This window comes from Sinocyclocheilus grahami, unplaced genomic scaffold, assembly GCF_001515645.1.
Source record: "Sinocyclocheilus grahami isolate Dianchi unplaced genomic scaffold, SAMN03320097.WGS_v1.1 scaffold1246.1, whole genome shotgun sequence".
Taxonomy (NCBI): domain Eukaryota; kingdom Metazoa; phylum Chordata; class Actinopteri; order Cypriniformes; family Cyprinidae; genus Sinocyclocheilus; species Sinocyclocheilus grahami.
In genome coordinates this window covers 91,405-117,605 of record NW_015506425.1, presented here as the reverse complement: position 1 = coordinate 117,605, position 26,201 = coordinate 91,405, and the positions used below count along the sequence as shown (strand labels likewise).

The window sequence follows — 26,201 nt, the reverse complement described above, 5'->3', positions numbered from 1 at the left end:
ACACACACACACACACACACACACACACACACACACATTTTTTTTAAATAAAATTCATACATTTTTGAATATAAATACAAAGGTATTATTATTATTCATTTAAAATGTAAATTTATTTGAAATATAAATGTATTATGATAAAGATGGTCTAATTAATTTACATGAAATAAAAATTATTTTTATATTTACATAAAAACAATATTTTATATAATGTATAAATTAATATTATTTATTTAAAATGCAATATTTATTGTAAATTAATAAATGCATTATGATTAAGATGACTAATTATTAATTTATTTGAAAAATAAAATTTATTTTTATAAGCAACAAATTGCTATTATTATTTGTTTGTAGTAGTAAAAGTAGTAGTAAAAAGTAGTAAACAAAAAACATACAATTAATACATTATTAAATACAGCTCCAAAATATGTAATTTAAATTAAAAATGATACTTTGTACCAAACACCCAAGAAAGAGAAGTAAATATAAGTATATACACTGTGTGTGTATATATATATATATATATGCAACACACCTCTCTAAAAGGCACGGTGATTGTGGCTGGTACTCTAGGAAGTGGTTTGGTCAGTGAATAATGCTCCAGGACGATGCTGCTGCCTTGGAGAACCACATCAGGTCGTCTATCAATCACTAGTGAACGAGCCTGTGGCTCATAATGCATACTGTACTGCAGTTCTCCACCATATGTTGTGACCTTTACACAGGACAGAAAAACAAGTTTTGAAAAACAGCACACTGACATGTGTCATATTACCTGACAAAGGTCAAATTGTACATATGGCATTGTATTGCATTGGATGTTCTCACCTTGTCCCCTCTAAAATTCTGAGGCAGGACCCAGTAGTAGATGTCAGTAGGGATACTGGTGAAGGATCGGTAGACCACCTCTGAACTTGCTCTCTGGGTGATGCCCTCAGAGATGGTCCTAGTGTTTGCTGCATTGGAAAGGGTGAAGAGCTGGCCATTGACACCACCTCGAACCTTCAGATTAACCAACAAATATGTAAAAAAAAAAAAACATTAAAACAACCATTCAAAATCACTTACAGGTACAACTATAACAAGATTAGAGGATGTGGTTACCTGATCTCTGCTCCAGGTTGAACTGGCACACTGTTTTGTAACTCCCATACAGAAACACTGCATGCAACCTTCAGGATTATCAGCTGCCAAATTAAAAGCGCCATTCTTACACTCATCACAAAGAGCACCAACCACATTGGCCTGCACAACAGAAGATCCAACACTGTTTGAATATTTATATTCTACTGAAATTGTTATACACTACCATTCAAAGCTTGGGGTCAGTAGGAATTTTTTTTTTTTTTAAAGAATTAATACTTTTATTTAGCCTGGATGCATTAAATTGAAGTTAAAGACAAGACATTTATCATTTTTAAGATAACCATTTCAAATAAATATTATTCTTTCAAACTTTCTATTCATCAAAGAATCCAGAAAAAATGCATCACACTTTCCACAAAAACATTAAGCAGCACAACTGTTAACACTGATAATAATGTTTCTTGAGCAGCAAATCAGTACAATAGAATGATTTCTGAAGGATCATGTGACACTGAAGACTGGAGTAACGGCTGCTGAAAATTCAGCTCTGCCTTCACAGAAATACATTACATATAAATATATAAAGATATATAAAGATAGAAAACAGTTGCTTTACTGTATTTCTGACCAAATAAATGCAGCCTAGGTATGAGCACAAATCTGTCCGATTCCAAACTTCCTAATGGAGGTGTATTTAAAAACTAACTGTAGTGCAATTTAATACCTTGCAGTAGCATGGTTTGCTGATGGGATTGATGGTTCCTCTGTTGTCACACTTGGAAATCACTGAACAGGGACAAGAACACCATATGGTTGCCAATTACACCTGGAATGCTTTGAACATCCTGGCCACGAACAGCTGGCATTGCAGCATACAGTGCACTGAGTATTAATCATTATCTAAAGCTTCACTTGACCTTCAGGGTAAAATGAGGCAGAAATTCCAAGAAAAGAAATAGCTAAAGGCGAGTAAATAAATCTTGCCTCTAATATTAATCTAATAAATCATTTACTACCACAATTGTAAACAAAAATGAAGGAAAAATGCTCACGGCTAGCAGCAGGAACACATTTGCCATTGGGCTGAATAGGGTTGCCATCATATCCTGGAGCACATCTGTGGCAAAAAAGAAAAAAAGAAAAATGCAGATGATGACATATTTCTTATGCACTCAGCACCACAAAATGTAGTGTTAAAACAACAATATGCAAAAGAGCTGCTCCATTACTTCTCACAACGTCGCCCTGTGTAACCGGGTCTGCAGGCGTCACATGTTGCCTGGTTGTCATGGTCCAGGAAGCAAGTATCTGAAAGCCTTTGAACAAATCAACAGACCAGTTTAACATTTCACAAAGATGTTTTGTCAGGATTCCATTCAAATAATCTAAATTACTATTACTATTATTAATACTAATAATATATAATCATAAGTAAAAAAAATAAATAATGTAAATTATTATTTTCAGAATTAAATTATTATTATTATAAATCATTTAGATTATATCATGTTAAATAATTAAAAAAAAAGATAAAGCTCATTTTCAGAACAACATTATTCTATTATTACATATTATTTTAGATAATTTTTATATTATGTACAAAGGTATGATATCTTTACCGTCGAGAAGTCTCTGTGTATGGACAAGGACAGGGTTTGCAGTCATCATATCGTCCTCGACTTGGGTCACCGAAGAAGCCAGGCTTGCATTTGTCACACTGAGGTCCTTCTGTGTTATGCTGACAACTCTGTCACATGGCATTTACACGTCAGTGTGTGATGTACAGTTATCTACTAACTGATGTAGTGTATTAGCTATCTACATATTTATAATGCATAGAAACCCTTATCCTTACCAGACAGTGTCCACTAATAGGGTCGCAGGCACTGGCATGACCATTGCAGTAACAGCCAGCGCAGATGCCCAGGTAGGGTCCAGGTGCCCGCTCGAAACCAGGGAAGCAGGACTCACAAGACAGGCCTGAATACCCAGCAGGACATCTGTTTGAGATCAACAATTCGCACAGATTAACACTTTCACACAGAATTTTTAAAGTGACAAAAAAGAGGTGATTTAAGAGGAGCTTGATATGTTCTGACAGGCCTGTAATCCTATCTGTTGATTTAAAGGCACACTAACCTGCACTCCTCCACGTCTCTCGGGTTCTCCTGCAGGGTGAATTCTTTGCTGGTGGTATCCATGCTGATGTCACTCAGACCGACACTGGCCATGCGGTTGTCATAAATGGTGCGAATGTGGATGCTCTCCAAATTGGCCAAGGTCATCATGAGGTCATCACGAGTTACTGCTCGTCCTGAAGAGTGCTGCCAGTTTTCCTGAGACACAGAGACAGAGAGGTGAATAACACTAACAAGCAACACTGCTGCAAAACGATTATCTTTTAAGAATCACTATTTGTTTGTTTTTTATGGTACATGGTATTAATACAGTTTTATTTGTCAGTCTTACACAAATGTTTTAGCAGTGTAGAGCTGGCAATACTGCAAATTTTTCTGTCTGTACTGTCAGCATCTCTTGTCAACAGCAAGTGTATGCCATGGTTATGACTTCAAGTTTTTTTCTCAGTACTTCAAAGCATAACTGTTAATTACAATACAAAATAAAAACAAAATAAAATTCAAATAAAAATTATATACGCAATACAGTTCAAAATTCTGGGGTAGGTAATTTTTTTTTTTTTTATTAATGATAAAAAAAAGTGACACTAAAGACATTTTTAATATTACTAAAGTGTTCCATTTCATATAAATGCTGTTCTTTTGACCTTTCTACTTAAATAATCTTGGGAAAAATAGTGTCACAGTTTCCACAAAAATTAAGCCATTTTCAACTGTAATATTAATAATAGGAAACATTTCTTGAGCAGCAAATCAGCATATTAGAATGATTACTGAAGGATCATGTGACACTGAAGACTGGTGTAATGGCAGCTGAAAATTCAGCTTTAATATCACAGGAATAAATTACATTATAATATTTTAAATTAGAAAGCAGTTATTTTACATTGTAATAATGATGTTTAACAATATTAATGTTTTACTGTATTTTTATCAAATAAATGTAACCTTGGTGAGCAAAAGAGTCTTCTTTCAAAAACAAAAAACTGTCACATCTTTGAATGATAGTGTGCATATATCTTATAAAAATATATTTTATATACTTATGCATTTCACATATGTGGCTCACCTCTGTAAACTTGATCTCTCTATGGTTGATTGTGTCAGGTAAAGTGGGGTCGCCTCTGCGGTAAATATATTTCTGCCCGTTGCCGCTCAGCACAACATCAGGTTTCTCCTTCGGTTGCGATCCATCTCGCTGCAGTGAGTAACTCACCTTAAACTTCAGATAACCTCCATACGAGTCGACCTGCACAACACAGACACAGTGTCCAGAATACCAAGACGTCGAAGAGCTTCAATACATATTTCACACATGCTTCCCAAGACAATCTAGCTACCACATCACAGTGACAGTGAGAGAAGAGACAGCAAATGATAAGGAGAAGATGGAAATGGGATTGAGCAAAACCAGGAAGATACGGATTAGTCAATGTTTTATTGACCTCCTATCTATATTTGTTCAGTAGAGTAGTGAGGAGGGGAGAGAAACCTTGTTGCCCAGGAACTGGCGAGGCAGAGACCAATAGGTGTCTTGATCGAGGAAATGGCGAGACAGATCCACTAGCTGGAACTCCTCACTCTCTGGATTGATCAACATCTGAGTGTTGGAGAGATGTGGTGGAGTGCTTAGATGATTCGGAAGTGACACATTGACTCCTGTGGATTAAAAAAAAAAGACAAGAGAAAAGTAGTGTACCATATTTTCGTATATCCCAGTGTATTATTTGTTACTTTAACCCCAATAAAACCTACTGTATCATATTTGATATGCAAATCTCTAAGGCCTCTAAATTATAAACACGATCAAATCTTTATTGAAAAACCTGTTGTACATAATCTACTGCATGCCTTTTAGTTGACAGTTTATACTTTATTAGTATTATTCTAAAAACGTCCACCTTTAGGTCATGGTTGCACGTCTCTTTTTGCTATGAAATTTGTAAAGGTTTTAATAAAGTAAATATAAGAATAGCTTTTATTCTTTTAGTAATATTTCAAGATGAACACTTACTGGACTAAAGCAACTTAGGTTTACTTGATTATTCATACAATCTTTTTTTTTTTTTTTTTAATTGTGCTAAATTGTGTCTATCAAATATCACATTTTTGATGAACATTTATTTATACATCTATCAATCATCATTGTTTTGCATTGCATTATGTTTGTTTAAAATATGTTTTGCCCCCCACAATTAAAAATATAGAGCTTTGATCAAAGCGTGTAAATATAATTCTACAAAGACATAGTACTGAGATATGGAGTGACATCTGATATTTAAATGCATTTTATCTAAGCAATCTGCTATATAGTTATAAAATTTACAAGATTACAAGCTAACTGAAATTCATCTTTTTGGCCATAAAAATATTAGCAACTGCACCGAATTGCATATTTTTGCATATTTTTTATATATTATGTCTAAACAGTCAAACTGTTCCATTAAAAAAATCTGACTAATATTTCATATGCCAGGCTTTACAGGGTTAGTGATAAATATCATGTGTTACACACAAGATGACACCAAAAGTTGCCACAACATCTACATTCTCCAATTGTAAATCCATAAACATAAATGGAAAACTCCGAATTTTGAATCAGTTGAGTACCTTTGAAGTCATCCTCCTCTGTGAAGCGCAGTGTGATTTGGCTGCGGTAGCGACCGGTGCTCTGACAGTTCTTTGTGATGCCAAAACAGAAGCATGGCATGCAGTGACCGCCCACGCTAAAGTGCCCATCACGGCAGTTACCTGCTAACACGTACAGAGAGGATGACACAACTGGACAAGAACGACATGGAAGACAAAGGATGGTAAGACCACCACCGTCAGTTTTGAGCTGGATCACAGTCATCATGAGACCACAATGTCACATCATAAGGTCAAAAAACAGTAGGATAACCTGTGTCTCGCAAATAAAAGATGACATCTTTCTTCGCAAAAGAATGCTTCAGATGAGAACAAACATATAATACAGAATACACAGTAATCCAAAGATGTTCGCACCATATGGAGCTGGTGCAGTACCTGGGTTTGGTCTCTGAGACAGGCTGAGGACCCCATCAGGAATGGCAAACACTAGGCCTTTAGCGTTGATGGCCTCACAGGTGTACGCGCCCTGGTCACCTTCCTTCACGTCACGGATGGTGATCGTTCCTCGCCCATTCTCATTGCTCATTGTGATTCTGTCAATAGAATCATGTTTAAATTAGGGCAGTTTCGAGACCCCAGCATTCAGTTTCATTCCTTGTCCTCTGTCAAGCTGTTTTTTAATGAAAGAATGCGTCCTATGTGAATGGTTCCAACGAAATAATGATGTGCTTGTTTAATGTGTTAATTTAATTAATAATAATTTATTGCAATAAAATGTACACATTCTACTAACAGTCCTAGTTTAAAAACATACATATTCATGCTCATGACTCAGGAGCCTACTCAACTTATTTTAATTTATTATTTTAATATTAATTATTTAATTATACATTTGTGCTGTGTGTGTTTTTTTGTTTGTTTGTTTTTTGCGGTGTATTATATTTTCTGTTTTATTCTACGTAATTATTTGGGGGTTTGTTAATTGAAGTGCCTTTGGAAATGTAACTTGTGACAAATGGGTCTGCTATCTGTATAATTATTAGTCCATGTAGAAAAATCCAATAAAGAAATTAACAAAAAAAAAAAAATCTGGTTATGAAAGACAAATACAAAAACTTTGCCTTAAAAAAAGCTAAAACAATTTTTTGCTTTTGACAGAAAAAACCTACAATAGCCTAGAAATGAATACACAGAAGGAGCAAATTAAATATCATTCTCTGGTTATATATTAATAATGTCTAATAATTATTATGACAAATAATAATGGCAAAGAAGCAACATCAGAAGACGATCTCCTCTGAGATTCAATAATTGGAAAAGAGACAGTTCACAACCTTTTTGCCAAAATACAACAGTCTGTTTCTTATTGAGTACATGAAGTATTGCCCTCTGTTTTCACTTAGACTAGTGCTGAAGTTATTCATTATAGAGTTCAGCAAAGAGAGTTCTGGGAATACAATAGGAATGGATGAAACCACAAGTATTCTTAACTTTGCGTTTATTCAGCCTTTAAGAGAATATGGACTCTATGACTTCAACATAGATTGTGGACTGTAGATTGTGATCTTGATCATTTCAGAGTTTTTAATCCACAATGCTTATTACATCCTAACCTACCTGCTATTGGTTGGTAAGTGTCCCCAATTAAGACGCCATGTGATGATGGGAACAGGCACACCAATGGCAGAACAAGTAAAGGTCACAGTGTCTCCCCGCGCTGCTGTGATGGACTCTTCTGGCGGGACGGTCACAGTGGGAGGTGCTTGGGTACAATGAAAGAGAATGCATAGTATAATCATTTTACAGTACAATCAACTTCAATCTACATATTTTACTGTATTACATGAATGCTAACATGGTAAAAGAGACATATGGACACAAGAAACCAAACACGCAGCAAGTCTTTGATTCTAAATTGGCAGCCTGGGACAGCAGCAAAAGTTTTATTTGGCAGATTCATTCAGTGAGATCAGCCAGCCAGAGCCCGGAGGCACTGCTGGCAGAAACAATACCAAAGCCGCCTGTTAAACAAGCTACAAGTGCTAGATATAAGGGATATGAGATCTATATGTTACTGAAAAGCTGTATGAGAGAGACAAAACAAGCTGGTGGACATGAATCTTTCTTTGCAGACCATAAATACACCATTTTCAGGATTTGGAAGTCAAAGTGAGTATGACAGTGAAAAATAAGTGGAGACAAAAGAGTTATAGTGTTTGGAATGACATGACAATCAATGTTTACTTGTTAAAGATTCATTTGATTGTAATGCCTTACCACAGCCATATTCATCAGAGCGGTCGGCGCAGTCCGGCTCCTCGTCACACTGGTAACTGGCAGGAATGCATGTGCGGTCAGACAAACACACAAACTGCTCTGGGGCACATGTGTCCCCTGGACGTTTAGTGGCTGAAGGAACAAGAAAAAAAAAAATCAATTATTAGCAAAGTGAGTTTTTGTGTAACAGGTTTCCATCTGTGGATGAAAGCTCGTGTCTGACTTACGGCAGTTCATCTCATCTGAGTTGTCCTGACAGTCATTATCCCCATCACAACGCCACAGTTTCAGGGCACAGCGGCCGTTCTGACACTTAAACTCATTGGGTTCACAGGGAGACTGAGTTCCTTTGCAATTACAAATATAGTTGTATAGTAAATGCAGAGTTCAGACAAATATCATCACCAGCATAACATACTTGATTATAAATAAATGGTTTTAATTATGTGGTAAATGTGATGGTTACAGCACACTTGTGTCCTACTGCACACTTGTGTTTTACAGCACACATTTGTCCTACCACAACTGAACTCGTCGCTGCCATCAGTGCAGTCCGTTTCACCATCACACACGTAATCCCGTGAGATACACTGTCCGTTCTGACAGGTAGCCTGGTCTGCACGGCAGGGTCCTGGGCCAGGTGGGGGTCTGGTTTTAGGAGGCGTAGGTGGAGTAGGGCGTACAGGAACACCTTTGAAAATAAATGATATAATTAGGGCTGTCAATTCATTAAAAACACAAATGAAAATAAATATATGCTAACAATTTAAAGGAATAGTTCACCCAAAAATGAAAATTACCCCATGATTTTCATTTTTGGCTCTTCAAAGCTTTATAATGGCAGTCAATTGTGGTCGAGATTTTGAAGCCCAAAAAAGTGCGTCCATCCATCAAAAAAAGTGCTTCACGCGGCTCCGGGGGGGTTAAAAAAGGCCTTATGAAGTGAATCGATGCATTTGTGTAAGAAAAATATCCATATTTCATTTATAAGCCGTAATCTCTAGCTTCCACTAACTGTCGTAAACGCTTTCACGAGAGAGCGGTGTTCCCAGCGGATGACGAATGACGTAGGCGTAGCGTAAGCTCTGGTGAGAAGAGACAAATGCGGAAGCGCAGAGGAGAGAGCAAAACAAAACACCGGTCATGAATTAGATGAGGATTTGTAAAGGAAAATGTCAGAGGATTTTGATACAAGTCAAGAGGAAACTGGTTTACGTTAGCTGTAAACAAAACTTGGTTCTCGTGAGACTATAGCATGTTCTCTACGTCATCCGCTGGAACGGCACTCTCTTATGAACATGTGTACGATAGTTAGCCGAAGCTAGAGATTACGGTTTATAACGTTTTAAATATGGATATTTTTCTTACACAAATGCATCGCTTCACTTCATAAGGCCTTTTTTAACCCCCTGGAGCCGAGTGGAACACTTTTTGTGATGGATGGACGCACTTTTTGGGCTTCAAAATCTCGACCACAATTGACTGCCATTATTAAGCTTGGAAGAGCCAGAACATTTTTTAATATAACTCTCTGAAAAGAGAATGTCATATACACCTAGGATGGCTTGAGGGTGAGTAAATCAGGGGCTAATTTACATTTTTGGATGAACTATCCATTTAAAGCCATTACGGTGTCAAGCATCGTAAAGCACTGAATATACACTACAAAAAGTACCTTTAAAGGTCAATATTTTGTTTGATTTATTTACATATTATTGAAAAAAAAACAAGATCCTATGCAATGTATTAAATGTTTCATTGCCAAAAATTGAATAAAATACAAATATATATTAAAAATAATATAAATTTTATGGATGATATCAAAAAAGTGCATTTAGATGGTGTTAGTCAGTTAAATTAACAAAGCAATGACACTCATTTCTGAGATAAATGAGGAAGCAATCTCACTCACCACAGTTCATTTCATCACTCAAGTCACTACAGTCAGGCCGTTTGTCACACACATACTCCACAGGGATACACGCAAGCCCATCCTGACATCTGAACTCATCTGACAAGCAATCTCTGGCACTGGGAATCACTGAGGTGGTAGAGACACATATTCAATGCTGTGACGCACTGTATGCAATGCAGTGATCCAAGAAAAACTGTACATGACGCTTTGTTGAAAGATGTTTCAATGATTCACTGCAAGCCTTGCCATGCAGGACCTGCCATTTCAAGAGGATACAAAAATGCTTTGTTCACACAGGCAATGAAAATCCGCTTCCAACACAAAATCTGTTTAGCTTTTATAGTCTTAATAGAAAGAAAGAAAGAAAGAAAGAAAGAAAGAAAGAAAAAAGAAAGAAGCCAATTTGGCTTGAATCCAATTAAAGATAGATTTTTTTGTTGCTTTTGTAATGCACAGTCTGAAGGTCAGGTCAGGTCAGTTTTCTTTTTTTTCTTTTACAAACTGTAGACAGTCAGTCCTGAAGATTGGATTTGAAAATCTAATCAGATTTATGTGCAATGTGAACAAAGCTAAAGTGTAAATCTGTATAATTCTGGCTTTTCTATTCAGTCCTGAATTGTCTTATCTGGTACCTTAATCTGTAAAAAGTAAAAATATGGAAAGCTTGGACTGGAAAAACTTCAAACCCAACACATATGAAAAACAAAACTAGATATTGCAAACACAAACAAGTTACATCGTCTGAAAATGATACTCCAAGATAGGTGCATTCCTGACATCAGCTTCATTTCAAATCAAAGACAAGCCATGCAAAGCCTTTTGTTCTTCTGGTCATACTCAGGTCTTCATCATAGTGCACACATGCATATAGGTTTCATTCTTTATACAGCCACTACATATGCAGCGAATTCCTTCAGTTGTCCTAAGTAAACAAGACTGGACTGTGTTCTAATGCATTATTGTCTCCATGCAGCAGACCTGGTTGAGGACAAACCTGGCACAACGATGGGCTCCACAGGAGGAGGAGTATCAGCTATGAACCAGACCATAACCAGACAACATTATCTATACTACATTGTTGAATGATGACTAGTTCTTTACAGAACTGCAATAATTAATAGTTATATAAACCATAAAGTGTAAAATACAAGGGTAAAAATGCAAGTTAATTTTAACACATTATCAGAATGATTATTATTGTTGTTATTATTATTCTTTTTTATAACGCCATGTCAGCAGCAAGGCTATCTTCATGAAGAGAACAAAGTGAATAACAGACAAAGTTAGTGTTATGAAGGCATGATGGTGTTTCTTCACCTTTCAATAAATAAGGTGTGCATTTTGAATAACCTAAATGACTCCTAGTAAAAAGAACCTGTTCATACATAGATTTGGAATTACTTATTCTACGAGTTACTTCATATAACGTATTTCTGTGGCATTTATCCCATTTCCTCTGCCATCTGTTATTAATATAAGAGTTTATTACTGGTCAAGGTAATTTTTGTTGTTTATAATAATAGTAATAATAATAATAATAATAATGATGATGATGATGATGATGAAGATGCATGTTAATTTCTTATTCAGAAATTTATAAACCTGCAAAATGTCTGTCAATATCTGATGATTTTGATGATAAAATGTTATTTGGTTTATTACTATTATTAATGTTATTATTATTATTATTATCATCATCATTCTAAATTATTATCATTCTAAATTATTCTGCAATTTATAAGACTGCAAATATAGTGTCTGCTATACTGTTTGTTTATAAATAAATATTAATATTATCAAATCAAACTATAAAAAAACGGAACATACCTTCTCCAAGCCGTCTGAACTGGAAGCCTATTACTGAGGTATCGTAAGAGGCAATAGTGCCGTCTTTAACCACTGAGAACAGGACATCACTGATCTGTGTTTCATTAGAGTTATTATCCGAGCCGACGTCCAGCTCCACAAACACATCTTTGTCAATTTTCCTGCAAATGTACACAGAGCACAGTTCATCAAAACAACAGTCCAAACAAACCAACCACAAAAAACAACTTAAGATGGTTTGTTGGTATCCCAAGTCTGGTCTGTTTGCTGTTTTGCTGTTTGTGTTGCTGTCAAAAACAGGAGTTGAGTATTTGACTATTTGAAATGAATTATTTGAAATTAATTCCCTAATGATTATAAAGGTAACCGACTATGCTTATACATTAGAAGATGCACTATTACATTAGTGTTCGAAATTGAAAATGGAGTTTACTTAATGAGAACCACATTGACTGTCTGCTGTCCTGGTATCCTGTTGTAGTCAGACTCAAGCTGTGGAGAAAATAAACACCATTAATCACCACATACTGGCCTTGCCTTACAAAGTACTTCAGTCTCTGTGCATGATATTCTAGTTTTACAGCTAAATACTGATTTAAACATTAACACAGTATAGACAAAACAAATTAAAAATCAGAGGACAGGCATGAGATCAATAATATGAACCAATCGGCAGATGGAGCACACCCTTAATTATCACGGTGAAAACTCTCTTAACGTATTTCTTAAGCTCACAGTCATTTAGTAGATGCACATACCGTATCGACAACAGCAGATGAGATCTCTATGAAAGCAGGAGAGTAGATGTCATCAAGTTCAGGCCCATACTGGAATGAGTTTGTGAAGTTCACCAGTGCCCGATAGTAAACTAGAAACAAGGCGGCAGCTGTCAGACTCACAATAACAGTACCAGAGAATAATCATTACACCTAAGATGGCTTGAGGGCGAGTAAATGATGGGTGAATTTTCATTTTTGGATGAACTACCCCTTTAATATTACTGCTAATATACTACAATACAATTTTATCTTTTATGAATTGTAAATTACAATTTGTAATTGTTTTTTTTTATACATTTTATAGATTTCATATTACATATAGACATATAAATGTATTCTTTAAACTTTTTTACTATACAAAAGTTAGTTCTAAGCAATGGTATTACAAATATGTCAGAAAGCTGATCATTATTTTCATGCTATGGCTGATAATTAAATATACGGACTATAAATGTCCAATAATAAAATTCTGCACTGTTTTGTCAAAATAAATCAAAAATAAAACACTAAACACTAAAATATGTCATATTAAATTAACTTCACTTGAATTCAGACATCACTATAAATGTACAGCATTAAAAAATGGATATTAATTTTAAAATTTACTAAAGATTACATTTCACAGTGTTATTCAATTATTAGTGTTTTTTAAATTGAAATTTAACGGAGGATTAGATGACAGAACTTTCTTTCTTTCAAGATGATATAAATGTAAAAATGAACATGAACTTAAATATACAATTTCTACAGATATATCCAATACTGATGAATACATAAAAAATATAATATAATCAATATACAGTACAGGTAGATCGTGCTTGTGTGATTTTGCTTAACTGAAAATGTTAAGTTCATGATGTTTACAGCTGGGGAAGAAAATAAACTCATAAACCAGTCTAAGTCTGTTTGCTGGTTTTACATTTTTTGGCCACTTTTCAGTCTGGGAGTCCAGCTGGCTGACTAAATGGGAGATGAAAAAGACCAGCCTAAACAAAGACCTAAACAATTACATTAATAAACATGTAGGTGAACAACAATATCAAGCATGCTCTAAAGACAACTGTTGGGTAGAGGCACGCCAGTCAATGACCAGACGAATTTGGTCATTAAAAGGACAAATAATAATTGAAAACTACAGCACTACAAAATCTATTCAGAAAAGGTTCCAGCATTGACAGTGCCAATTCTTCTGAAAAAGCTGCCGTTCAATAACAAAAACAAATATATGCTATTAGCTTGTGCCTACAGCCTCACAGTAAGTCAACCTTTAAAAAGCTCCAGCCCTTTTACTGCCCTCCCGGCAGCTCGCCTGGGTAGGTTTACCCGATTTCAGTTTGTCAAACAGAATTGAGAAAGGAAGTCAATATTTGTGCTCTTTCTTGCAGTTAGCTGCCACGCGCCACAGTTCTCCAGCAGTCATGTTTAATGCGACTGCCAAATGCACACGCAGCTTATATACAGTCACATATATCCCTAACAGACTCTTCTGACCTTTTACTCTTCTTAATGCCTTTATAGATTTATTCCAATTGATAAAATAACACAGAGATTAATTAACTTGCTTTTCACACCATCTGGACATCTGCTGTCACAGTCCGGTCAAATGTATTTGTCATGCACACATGGTTTATTGGAAATTAGCACTTACTGCTGACAGGATTTGGGTTAGAAAGTGGCCCAGAGCTAATTCTTTTCTAATTGCGCAATACATTGATACATGATCGCCTGCTTCCTTAATGGCAACCTCCACTCCTGCTCTCATTACCGCGAAGAAAGTTAACTTTGGTCATTAAAGGACAGAGAGGGATAAAAACGAAGTACATTTACATTTACATTTAATCATTTAGCAGACGCTTTAAGAGTGCCAGAAGGTCTTGACTGACTGCCTTTGTCCAGGCTGTAATAGTCTGTCTATTGTGACTAGGGGTGGAAGGGTTGGCGGAAAAAAATCGAACCATACGGTTCTCCACAAACGGTTCGGCACGTGCTAGGACCATGGTTCAACTTAAATCTGACAACGCATCTGTAAGATGGTTTGCTATAAATAACATGTAAAATAGACAGGGTTCGGCTAATATATGTTTCTGTTGATGGATGTGCATTCTGGCTTCCCAATACATTACAACAACAACAAAAAAAGTGGACAAACCATTCACTCTTGTTCAGTGCAACTGCCGTATGCTGGAATAGGAGCATTTATTCCGTCATCACCGGGGTGCTGATAGCGCGCGCACAGGTGAGACCTGAACAGCACACGTTGATTTCTGTGTTTAAGCTAATCTCGTTTAAGCTTTTGGACGAAGCGGAGTCCAGCCTGGGGTTGTCACATGTGGTTGCCGCAAGCCCGCCAGCCGCTCCTTCGTCGAATTCGCCGGCCGCGCTGTTCTCAAGCCCACCCGCCTCTGCTCACTCAAGCCGGCTTCCGCTCACTCTAGCCCGCCGTGTGTGATGCTGTGTGTTTCGTTGTGAAAGAGGACACGACTAGAAATCAGTGGTTAAGTTGTATTTACAACACTGTTCCAGAACACTTCACCCCAAATATGCCGATGTGTCCAGCGCATTTTATGGAGGACTGTTTCCTGATCCTGGTAGAGTAGACTATAATGTCGGCTGTTCTGACTCACAGACTGTAAGTACATTTTTTTTTATTTAAATAATTTGTCACTGACGATTCAAACGCGAGTTTTGAGCAGTGTAGAGTAGCGCTTGTTGTTTGTCATTTCTCCGATCACAAATGCAGACATGGTTTTAGGTTTATGTGGCGCGATGCAACGCAACGCGTAAAAAGACAGTATAAGTCATTATAATCCGTAATTATATCCCCACTGGATGCAAGAAATGCCTAGTTTATAATGGGTTTTAATGTTTTTGTCTCGTCGCTCCAGCCGGGACAAGGCATCACAATATGGTAAGGGGCGTAACATTTCCGTCACACGTTTGAGGTATTCGCCCAATCACAACGCACTGGATAGCTGGCCAATAAGAGTACACCTCACTTTTCAGACCGATGAGCTTTGTAAAAATCGATGCGTTTCAGAAAGGTGGGGCATAGAGAAGAAACAATGTACAGTATGTGGAAAATAATGTGTTTTTTTAACCTTAAACCGCATAAGCACATTTCATTACACCAAATAATGTTCTTTCTAGCAACATCATATGACCCCTTTAAACATTTAAGAGCCAGAGGACGCGAGCTCGTGCGCGCAGTCATAAGATTTGTGAGTGCGCTCCTCCGAAGTGCGCAAACCCGCGCCTCAGAACGCACGTAAATATTAAGCTTTCTCTGAAGTATTGAGTTTAAATGGACAAATTCAGACAAAAATTATGTAAAAATTCCCGTCTTGGTAAGTATCCTATAGCAGACATAGCCGGCTGAACAGTGCATTCTCTTAAAGTGACAGCACTTTCTTAATACTAATCAAACAGCAACAACCAAGAAATCACTCACTGCTCTTGATTGAATAGCTTTTGTAACTTTAATAAAGAGTGATCTTTAATTTATACAGTCAGATACACAATGCTGTTTTACATTTCATTACTTTATTCAATTTCTGTACCTGAAAACTAATGTTACCTAAAAAAAAAAAACTTTTTTTGTATCTTTACTTTATTGTATTTATTTGTGCTGTTGCTTGTAGTTAGATAGATTATTCTTATTTTCTTTATTTTTATTTGACAGTATAGTTTTTGCCTAAACATAGCACAAATACCGAACCATACCAAAGCCGTGACTCTAAAACCGTGATGCAAACCGAACCGTGAGAAAGTTGAACCGTTCCACTCCTAACTGTGACGTAACAGAAAATACTGACAGAGGAAAGGGAACATCAAATAGTCCCGTCAAAGTGTTGGCACCGACTCGTGATTAATCGAATCGCTTGTGTGGGCACACTGTAAAAGCATCAGCCTCACTCGTTGGACGGCTCAGCCTGCCCAGTGCCTGTAATCTCGTCTCGGTAGTTCTCACTAATAAGGCTGCAACTCAGAAAACCACATTCTCGCTCTAAAACAGGGCAAAGCCCCATTCAGACTTTCTGTTTAGGAAATCCCCAGTCGAACGCCAGCGAGGGAACTGAAACTGCATTCGGACAAGGGAAAAGGCATTGAAAGCGTTCCAAATGCTTAAGTCATAAACTCTTCTCGCTATACAACAGCATAACTTTGGCAGCTTTGTGGGCCGAGCCCTCGACGGGACACACAGAGGCCTGTGCAGAAGACAAAGAGCTGATTGAGCCAATGCGGCCTGTTTGGCCTTTAAAGCAGGAGTCTTTCAACTCGACTTTCATTCTCCTCTCTCCTCCTCCTCCCTCCAAGACTGAATCAAACACTCAAAGTAGTCTTCTTGTCTTATTTTGCAGCTCTGTGGAATGCAGAATTGGATGGAGATTCGCTGATTTGTCTATTCTCAGACAGACCATACAAATGTCAAATGTGCATTTGCGAGGGGAAAACCTCCATCCATCATAATGCCACAAAGCCAGCTGGCAGAGCATCTTGTTGTCGTTCTGGTACTAAACAGAATTTCACACTGCAAGCATGGCAGTGCGTAACTGGTTTAGCTCGTGTTTACTGCTCTGAGATCATACAAGCAAATGTGTGAATGCATAAATTAAAAGTGAAAATGAATGTGGGGCAGCCAACATGCAGAAACACAAAAGAAAAAAAAAACAGGAAATTATGTCATAGAGTAGTGGTTTTCGACCATTGTGACAAAATTCCAAATGTTCAGGTATTTTAACTGCATTCATGACAAAGATGCTTGTTTTTAAACTTTTTTTATTAACAGATATAGTAATATAATAAATTAAGCACAATTCATTTTGTTTTCAAAAACTGTATGTTCTTGAACAAAATCAACCGTTATTGAGGGGAGAACAGGAATAATTATGCATCTTTTAAGTATACATCTTGATTTTAGGTTATTTTAATATATTAGTATCGATTTATTAATTTAAATATTTAAGTCATTCTGTGGACCTCTTGGAACCCTCTAGAAAGAAAAGGGTTGAAATGGCTTGTGGTGTGACTTGTCAAAAAATTAATGATATTTATGAATTATTGTTAAATATTATTCTCAATATGATATAAACTGATAAATTAATAAACATGATATCTGTTAAAAATTGTTTACACTTTGAAAATTACATTTTTAAATATTTTTACTAAAATAATTAAGTCACCTTGAATAATATTAACATGTATTCATGAAAATGTTTTATTATTTTTTGCTTTGTTACACCACATGAGCCATTAGATTGACATTAAATTGTATTATCTTAAAAATGGATACAAGTTTTTCCAAAACCATATGAAACCAACAAGAATACAAAAACTACAATTCTAAATATTTGGCACAAACTAGATTCTCTCTTTCTTTTAGAACATTTTGTCTTTATCGTATACGCTCTTATATGTCACTGACATAACTCTAAGTACTTGGAAAATCGCAACAGAATAAAACAGAGTGTTACAAAATATGCAGCTAAGATTAAATGGTTCCATTGTTTGGAAGCAACCATTTTGAAGATAAAGCAACATAACTGAAGCGTTCAGCTGAGAACACAACCTACTGTACAAGATGTCCCAAGAGGACCGAGACATGGACAAAGAACAGCAGCATCAGGAACTGGAGTCAAAGTGTCAAAGGAAAATCATTGTGCAAAGAGTGAATGGAACAAGAGGAGAGAGACAGGACGTGTGTGGAGGAGATTTTACTTCAAGGACAGTGGAGAAACAATTAAAGAACAAAACATAAGAAGAAAAGCAGAGGAGGACCTCAGAGGAGTCAGAGGACCTCAGATGATGCCAACCCTGAAACAACTTACAGAACTACCACATTTTGCAATAAGTTTGATTGCATCATATAATAATTGCTGTTAATAGTGTTCATCATCTGTTTAATTACATCTTAATTGATTTTTCCGTACATTTCTGCCATATGTACATTGACTGACAGTCACCACTGATAAGCTACCACTAAATATTGTAGAAACTTAATTTGCTGTAAAGTTGCTTTGCAACGATTTGTATCGTGAAAAGCGCTATACAAATAAACTTGAATTGAATTGAAAAGCAGATTTTACATATAGTGACAGGTGAAAATTAGAAGGTTAGATGCATAAAAACAGCTATGATATATTGGAACATTTATGAAATATGAGATTCAGTAAAAAATACCCCAGCTGGAGGAGTCACGGTTTAATTGACACATGTTTTCTATTTTGAATGGCAGATTTTGATTTGTGCGTGTTTAAGAGTCCCATTCCTCTGGCACAGCAGAACACTGACAGTGAACCACTGAGCCAGAGGCAACGCTGCATATGATCAACATCTGTGTATGAAGACACGGATCGCTGCGAGAATTCTCTCAGCCCGTTTTAAATGCCAGCTACAGTTATCTAGGTGGGATCCATTGTAGTTTGCAGGATATCCTCCACTCCAGCCAGTAACCACACTTCCACTATCTGCTTTTAACTCTTCAACGAGTGTATCTGTGTGAGAGAAGAGCTATTTTCTGGGCAACCAGTGGGAGGGCCACATCCTGTTTGCTCCCATGTACTTGAAGACAAGGCAAAGATAATTGGATTTGACGTCAGAATATTCTGATTAACCATTTCTGGTTCCCACCGTAGAGTATTTTGTTATTATTTACTCATCCCCAGGGTGTTTCAAACCTGTATGACATTTTGTCTTTACGTCTTCAGTGGAACACAAAAGAGGATATTTTGAAGAATGTTTCAACTGTTTTTGTGCATACAATGAAAGTCAAGTCAATGGGGTCCAAAAGAAAACTGTATTATTTATTTTTGTATTATTTATTTACATCTGTAATATTTATTAATATTTTGAATTAGCTTTTTGCGTATTCATTTGAATTTGAAGTATTTTTACATTTTACAAAATTGGTATGTTTTAGTAATTTTGTTATGCACGTTTGTCATTTTTTTTAGTTTTTATTATATTTCTATTTAGCTTGTAAAAGTTAAATAGAAATATAGCCTTGACAACTAACAGAATTAATTAAGTAAGTTTTCATCTATAATTTATATTTTTATTTCAGCTTTATTTTAATTAATGAAAATTATTTTTTAATAGTCTTAGTTTACAAAAACCCCACCACACTGGACCCCACTGACTTTCATTGTATGGCCAAAAAAAAAAAAGAGAGAGAGACATTTTTCCAAAACCAAACAAAAAAAAAGTATTACAGCTTTGAACCAAGAACAGAGTAAGCAAATGATAACAAAAACTGTGGGAACCAGAAGCAGTTAACCAAAATATTCTAGTGTCAAGATCTTTCATCTTCATTCACTTTAAAGGGGTCATATGATGTTGCTAAAAAGAACCCTATTTTGTGTATTTGGTGTAATGAAATGTGTTTATGCGGTTTAAGGTAAAAAAAAACAAAAAACATTATTTTCCACATACTGTACATTATTGTGTCTTCTCTATGCCCTACCTTTCTGAAACGGGTCGATTTTTACAAAGTTCATCGGTCTGAAAAGTGAGGTGTACTCTGATTGGCCAGCTATCCAGTGCGTTGTGATTGGCCGAATACCTCAAGTGTGTGACAGAAATGTTACGCCCCTTACCATATTGTGATACCTTGTCCCGGCCGGAGCGACAAGACAAAAATATTAAATCCCATTATAAACGAGGCATTTGTTGCATCCAGTGGGAACATAATTACTGATTATAATGACTTATTCTGTCTTTTTAATTGACACATGTTTTCTATTTTGAATGGCAGATTTTGATTTGTGCGTGTTTAAGAGTCCCATTCCTCTGGCACAGCAGAGTGAGCGGTGGCCGGCCAGCTTGAGTGAGCGGCGGCGGGCGGGCTTGAGTGAGTGGAGGCGGGCGGGCTTGAGTGAGCGGAGGCGGGCGGGCTTGCGGCAACCACATGTGACGACCCCGGGCTGGACTTCGCTTCATCCACGGAGAAAGCCGATCCGGTGATCCACAGTGTGAAGTTGATGCATTTCCTCAGCGACCAGCACGGATCAGCTCCAGGCATGACGAAGCGGATATCGTCCTCTTTTGGAAGGCCAAACAAAGTAGTTTCGCTTTCACAACGACGCACACAGCGTCTTCACGACATGGTGACGGCGGCAACAACAACACTACAGCGAGAATAAAAGTTACGCCTTCTTTCTTTGCGTTAACATTTGGGCAAAGTTATGCAAATCTTCCCACATCGTGACGTAGACATGTGGGGGTGTGTTAGAACGAGCCGTTTTAGGTAGGTGTGGTTGACTCTTAACTTTTATGAAGAATATCTCTTTGGATTTGAGACTTTAGTCTTTGCAACTTTACAGATCTTCTTTATGCACCAAGAGCTTGAAAATGCTCCAAAGAGAAAGGAAAAATTGAAATCGCATCATATGACCCCTTTAATTGCTTTTTGCTGCAATATAAATCTCTTGCTATGACTACACTAGAAGACCTACAAAGAAACAATACAATCAATAATTTAAAAAGTATTTTGAAACAAGCTGGAATTCTTATTGATCTTGAAACAAGTGCATGTGTGAATACCAGCAAATTTGCACAAACTTTCTATGAAAGATAACATCCATCTGAGAAATTGCATTCACATAGTCGGTACAGAGCGGTAACGTGGTTGAGAGATAGTTTTTGTAATTGCTATGATTATGTATTGCTGTTCATTCCATCCCACGCTAAGTGGTGTTAATGAGGTATCCACAAATTCAAAGCTGTTCTGCATCAAAATCAAAGTGATTGATTTGACTTTGCAATCACAAAGTGATTGCTTCTTTCGTTGAAAGAAGCGACACTATTAGAACTCTCCTTTTATGTACTGAACTGCTACTGACAATTTCACACTACAAAGCCCTCAGTGTGCTATCACACAGAGTCAAAGCAAGCACTCTTTATTCCTTCAAAGATAAAACAAGCACAAACACACTTCATTCTTTCTCTCTCTTAGTCTGTCTCCCTCTCTCGCTACTGTATCTTCCACTAAGTTCTTTTGATCACTTGAACAATGAATATTATTTATTTAGTTTAGCCACTGGAACCAAAGCTGTGAATTGTTTTATAAATCCCATAAAATGGATTATTACTTTCTTTATGGCTACTCCCAGGCCTTCTGCAGGAAACCCCTGAAGCACAATAAAAATGCTCGCCTGTGATGAAATGTTTCCATTAGCAGTAAAATGAGCTCATTCACTATAGGTTCAACTATTGCAATCATCATAACTTCTGAACTGAAACTATCTACATGTATTACAGATGTGACGGATTAGCCAACAATGACTTTCAAACACTATGTGCATCTTTGCGAGTGTCATATTGTAAGGAAATTTGTTACTGCAAATGTGTCCAGTGAGAGAAATGAAGCAATGTTTCCTGTGGAGGAGGATACGATTTTCCAAGGCAACGCATATGTTGCTGCCATAACAATAAGTGGCAGTATCTGAGACTGAAAGCTGAAGGAAGAGGAAAGCTATTTAGGAAGTTCTATTCAGTAAACTAGTGATTCTTAACTGGTTTTCCTCAAGACCCAGATTTTGCATTAAACAATAAGTGGTAGGCTAATAAAACCAATATTAAAATAAGAACCGATACTGCCAAAATATTTTTTTTATTGCTGTTCATAACCCTGTCAGAACAAAGTTGTGCCTGTTTTTAAGTTGTGGCCCACCAGTGAAGAATTACTGGTCCACACATCGTCTTCATTTTCTCAATTCTTTTCGCTTTTTTCTTTCTGACAGAATGTATATGGCCTCCTCTGAGAAGGCTGCACCACAACAACATGGAAACCAAAATAACCACAGCTGCCCCTCCACGTCTCCCAATCCTGCTGTATACTATCATCTTTGCAGCCCTGACACAAAGCATTACATCAACTGCACTACCAGGACAGCCAGGAATGGAAAGCCGGGTGGCCTTTTTAAAGGAAGGTTTTAGGACTCTATACATGCATCTTTCATCAGATGTTTTGACATCTGGTCACTTTTGCATAGCTCCAATCATGCACAAGTGGCACTCAATCTGTGTGCAAAGGGCCATTTTACCTCAGTAATAGGATTTAGATAAATGATATCCATGCAAAATCTGTTCAAAAGATAAAATAAACAAAATAAATAGAATAGAATGTATATATTTGTATATACTGATATATAAACAAATAAAATTAAAAACCAAAAATTGGTAGCATTTATTTTATAAATGAAACCAATAAAAACATTAAAAAATTACTAAAAAACAAAAAAGTATTAAAATAAAATAATGTTTAGGTTAATATATTATTATATACTTGTCACCACAGCAGAGTAAGCCAGAGCTTTCAAAGAAAACATTTACATGAATCCAAGAACAGAGATGAATAAGATTTCATTTTACAACTATGATTTTATTTTGGCTGAACACCTTCAATAATGCTTATGGGTAGATGACTTAAATGAACAAGTTGGTCCTTTGAGCTTCTCGCACTGTAATCAAGAGATTGACATAAGCATTCTCAAGGCCTCACTTCAAAATTACCTCCCAGCTATTCTCCCTAACTGAAAGCACGTCAGTATGCTATGCTAAGCTTTCTCTTCAGTTTGAAGTGGCTGTATGACCCAGTGTCCAGGGTCTGTACGAGGGTCTGTGAAACTTCTGAAGTTCTGTTGAGCTAAAGGAGGGAGAGGAGATCGCCCACGTCTTTATCAGGCTTTATCAAGCTAACAACAAACAAAACGGCCAGGAATATGCAGCGGCTCAGAATCAGATAAAAGAGCCTTCTTGTATGCCAAGGGGATTTATGACTGATAAAGAAAAGAAGCTGGACATCACCTCCATGGGCTGCTTATACTGTGCCTGACATAATCATGTGTTTTGAAATAATCACATTTTTGTCATTTAGGACATGCCTTACTACCTAAAAGTTCTCAGGAGTAACCTGGGGTTAAGTGTCTTGCTCACGGGTAGACTGTTGACAGACCTCAATGCTCTACAGTTCATAAATCACCCCTTTTGTGGTTTAAACCAATAACCTTTGAGTTACCAGTACAGATGTCTGACGACTAAGCTAAAGTAGCACAACTCCAATTTACCACATCAAAAAGTCCAGAATTAGCCTTAGGAAAGAAAAGCCACAAATGAGAATTTCTATTGTATATCTCATAGAGAGCAATGAGATTAAAATGAAAGAGAAAAAGAGACTCCTGCTTCTCAGATGATTCTCATGAGGAAAAAGACCCATGTAATCTCACGTTCCAGAGCTCAAAAAAGGTCTAAACAACGTCATAAAAGGAAATCTATAAGAAAGAAAGAAAGAAAGAACTCCAAATGTTGAATGGTAGTACATTAGATTTTGAAGCCATTATTTTCAAGGAGGACTTTTAAACCCCACTGTATATGAAATAACTACACAAATCTGAGTGACAACAACTATCTTGTTTTCAGTATTTCTAAGAAACATCTTTCAGACTGAGGCAATACTTTAAATGAAAGGTAACCATTTCAAGGTCTATTCAGGGGCCTAGCACATTTACCATTATCCTAATACCCTACATTCTCATAACTCTCATAATTAATAATAAAGACCACTTTAGGCTTACGTTTGTATTTCAAGTACAGATGCCCCATAAAAACATGTATCTGGAAAATTCATCAGAAAAACAGGATGCTGTGTAATATGTGCTCCAGTAGCAGGATATGAACTCTCATCAGTGACAGGGAAGGAAAGGTGGTCACACAGACCTCTGGAAAAAGAGCACACAGGTTAGACATCCACAAATACTCCACTCCAGGAAGGATGTTCTTTCCAAAGTGCTGTCAGGCACACATCTATAAATGGCTTTAGATAATAAACTTCCCCCTTTAAAAGGGGGATTACCACTGGCTGACTCACAGTCTCAACCTATCCAGCCTTAAAACATTGCATTGCAGCTATTTTTGTTAAAAGATATTGATTTGCTATTCAAGACTCTACCAAATCCACTGAGATCAGAATATGCTTAGATAAATGAGGACATCCTGTATTCAAACCAACCTCATGTGGTGTCTTTAAACCTCAAAGATCATCAGTGGGTCATCAGATCAGTTTTATGGTCCAGTTCAAAATTAGACGGAAGATTCAAGTTTCTTCTGCTAACTTTGGGTCTACATTTAGCAAACTACGTGTTTGCTTTGAGAATTTAGAGTCTGTAGGTGGTCACTTCATAACCTGGAGTCTCACAGAGGTGATGTTTAAGAGTTGACTCAATCATCTGTTTAAATCTGGCACTTCTTAGTTGACACGGTCACCCTCTGGTACTCCATCTTCTGAATAAAGCTACAGCAGAAATATCCCTTTCTAATTTAAGAGCCAGCCTATTTGTGTGGAGGTGTCCATGCGGTGCTATTTTGGGAGTAAAGCTCAGGTGTCAGGCTGCAGAGCACTTACCAAAACAATCATTCCACCATGATGTCATGCAATACAATGGCCCAGACTGACTCCAAAAGGACAGACTGGGAAGCAAAAGTCATTCCAAAGAAGAGTTCCAAAGATAGAAAAGTTTAGAAGGGAAAATGCAGCAGTCTGACACTGCAGCTGAGACACCCTTGGTATTTGTTATCTAAATAACGCAAGGTCTGTTTCCAAAATGAGGCTTGGTGCCATACAACACAAAGAATGCGATGTTACAAATAATTGATTATGTGACTATATTCAGTGCGTTTCGAAAGTCTTAAACAAATTGAAATTTTTTATAATAATAAATAACAGAATTTTTACAAAGTACTTGATTAGCATAACAATTTGAGTTGAAAGTGCTATTATAAATGCACATGAATCTCACAATTTCTTCACTCCTTGTACTAGTCCCTCGTTTTTTTTTTTACCTAAAATAGCGCAGTATCAAATATTTCTTCTTTTTACAACACGTACTACTGTTAAAAGGTTTGGGGGTGGGGGGGTATGTTTTTGAACAAAATCTCTTATATTCACCGCAGCTGAATTACTTGATCAAAAACACAGCAAAACAGCAATATTGTGAAATATTATAACAGTATAAAATTTGAATATTATTACAATGTTCTATTATATTTTACAATTTAATTTATTCAAGACATATTTCTTATTATCAATGCTGAAACCAGTTGTGCTTCTTAATATTTTTGTGCTAAATATTTTTTCAAAAAATTTAAAACGGACCCCAAACTTTTCAATGGTAGTGTAATTTATTTATTTATTATTTTTATTTGAAAGAATCCTGAAATTTTGAAATGGTTCAGGTTTACATTAGTGGAACCCATATGAAATAACATAACACAAAACTTCTGTAAAAATGTGTTAAAAGTACACAAGATTTCCTTAAAGGGGTTCATTTTTCCTTTCTCTTTGGAGCGTTACAAGCTCTTGGTGCATAAAGAAGATCTGTAAAGTTGCAAAGACTAAAGTCTCAAATCCAAATAGATATTATTTATAAAAGTTAAGAGTCACCACGCCTACCTAAAACGGCTCGTTCTAACACGCCCCCACATGTCTACGTCACGATGTGGAATGATTTGCATAACGCCACCCAAATGTTCACGCAAAAGCAGGCAGCGTAACTTTTATTCTCGCTGTAGTATTTTTGTTGCCGCCACCGC

At 36.6% G+C, this 26,201-nt stretch overlaps 1 protein-coding gene across 1 annotated transcript in view; it reads right to left on the bottom strand.

The window, feature by feature from the left end:
• Window positions 1–26,201, bottom strand: part of LOC107568451 (basement membrane-specific heparan sulfate proteoglycan core protein-like) — a 99,983-nt gene that overhangs the window by 45,506 nt on the left and 28,276 nt on the right. Inside the window, exons 4-25 of the mRNA XM_016254420.1 lie at window positions 12,597–12,706; window positions 12,272–12,330; window positions 11,839–11,999; window positions 11,006–11,044; window positions 10,009–10,137; window positions 8,617–8,787; window positions 8,324–8,443; window positions 8,097–8,228; window positions 7,437–7,581; window positions 6,255–6,412; window positions 5,838–6,008; window positions 4,720–4,886; window positions 4,297–4,476; window positions 3,229–3,425; window positions 2,945–3,089; window positions 2,709–2,836; window positions 2,319–2,405; window positions 2,142–2,206; window positions 1,814–1,875; window positions 1,108–1,248; window positions 832–1,005; window positions 539–718 (exon numbers count right to left, since the gene is read on the bottom strand). Coding sequence (XP_016109906.1) covers window positions 539–718; window positions 832–1,005; window positions 1,108–1,248; window positions 1,814–1,875; window positions 2,142–2,206; window positions 2,319–2,405; window positions 2,709–2,836; window positions 2,945–3,089; window positions 3,229–3,425; window positions 4,297–4,476; window positions 4,720–4,886; window positions 5,838–6,008; window positions 6,255–6,412; window positions 7,437–7,581; window positions 8,097–8,228; window positions 8,324–8,443; window positions 8,617–8,787; window positions 10,009–10,137; window positions 11,006–11,044; window positions 11,839–11,999; window positions 12,272–12,330; window positions 12,597–12,706 — 2,921 coding nt within the window. The remainder of the gene's footprint in view (window positions 1–538; window positions 719–831; window positions 1,006–1,107; window positions 1,249–1,813; window positions 1,876–2,141; window positions 2,207–2,318; window positions 2,406–2,708; window positions 2,837–2,944; window positions 3,090–3,228; window positions 3,426–4,296; window positions 4,477–4,719; window positions 4,887–5,837; window positions 6,009–6,254; window positions 6,413–7,436; window positions 7,582–8,096; window positions 8,229–8,323; window positions 8,444–8,616; window positions 8,788–10,008; window positions 10,138–11,005; window positions 11,045–11,838; window positions 12,000–12,271; window positions 12,331–12,596; window positions 12,707–26,201) is intronic.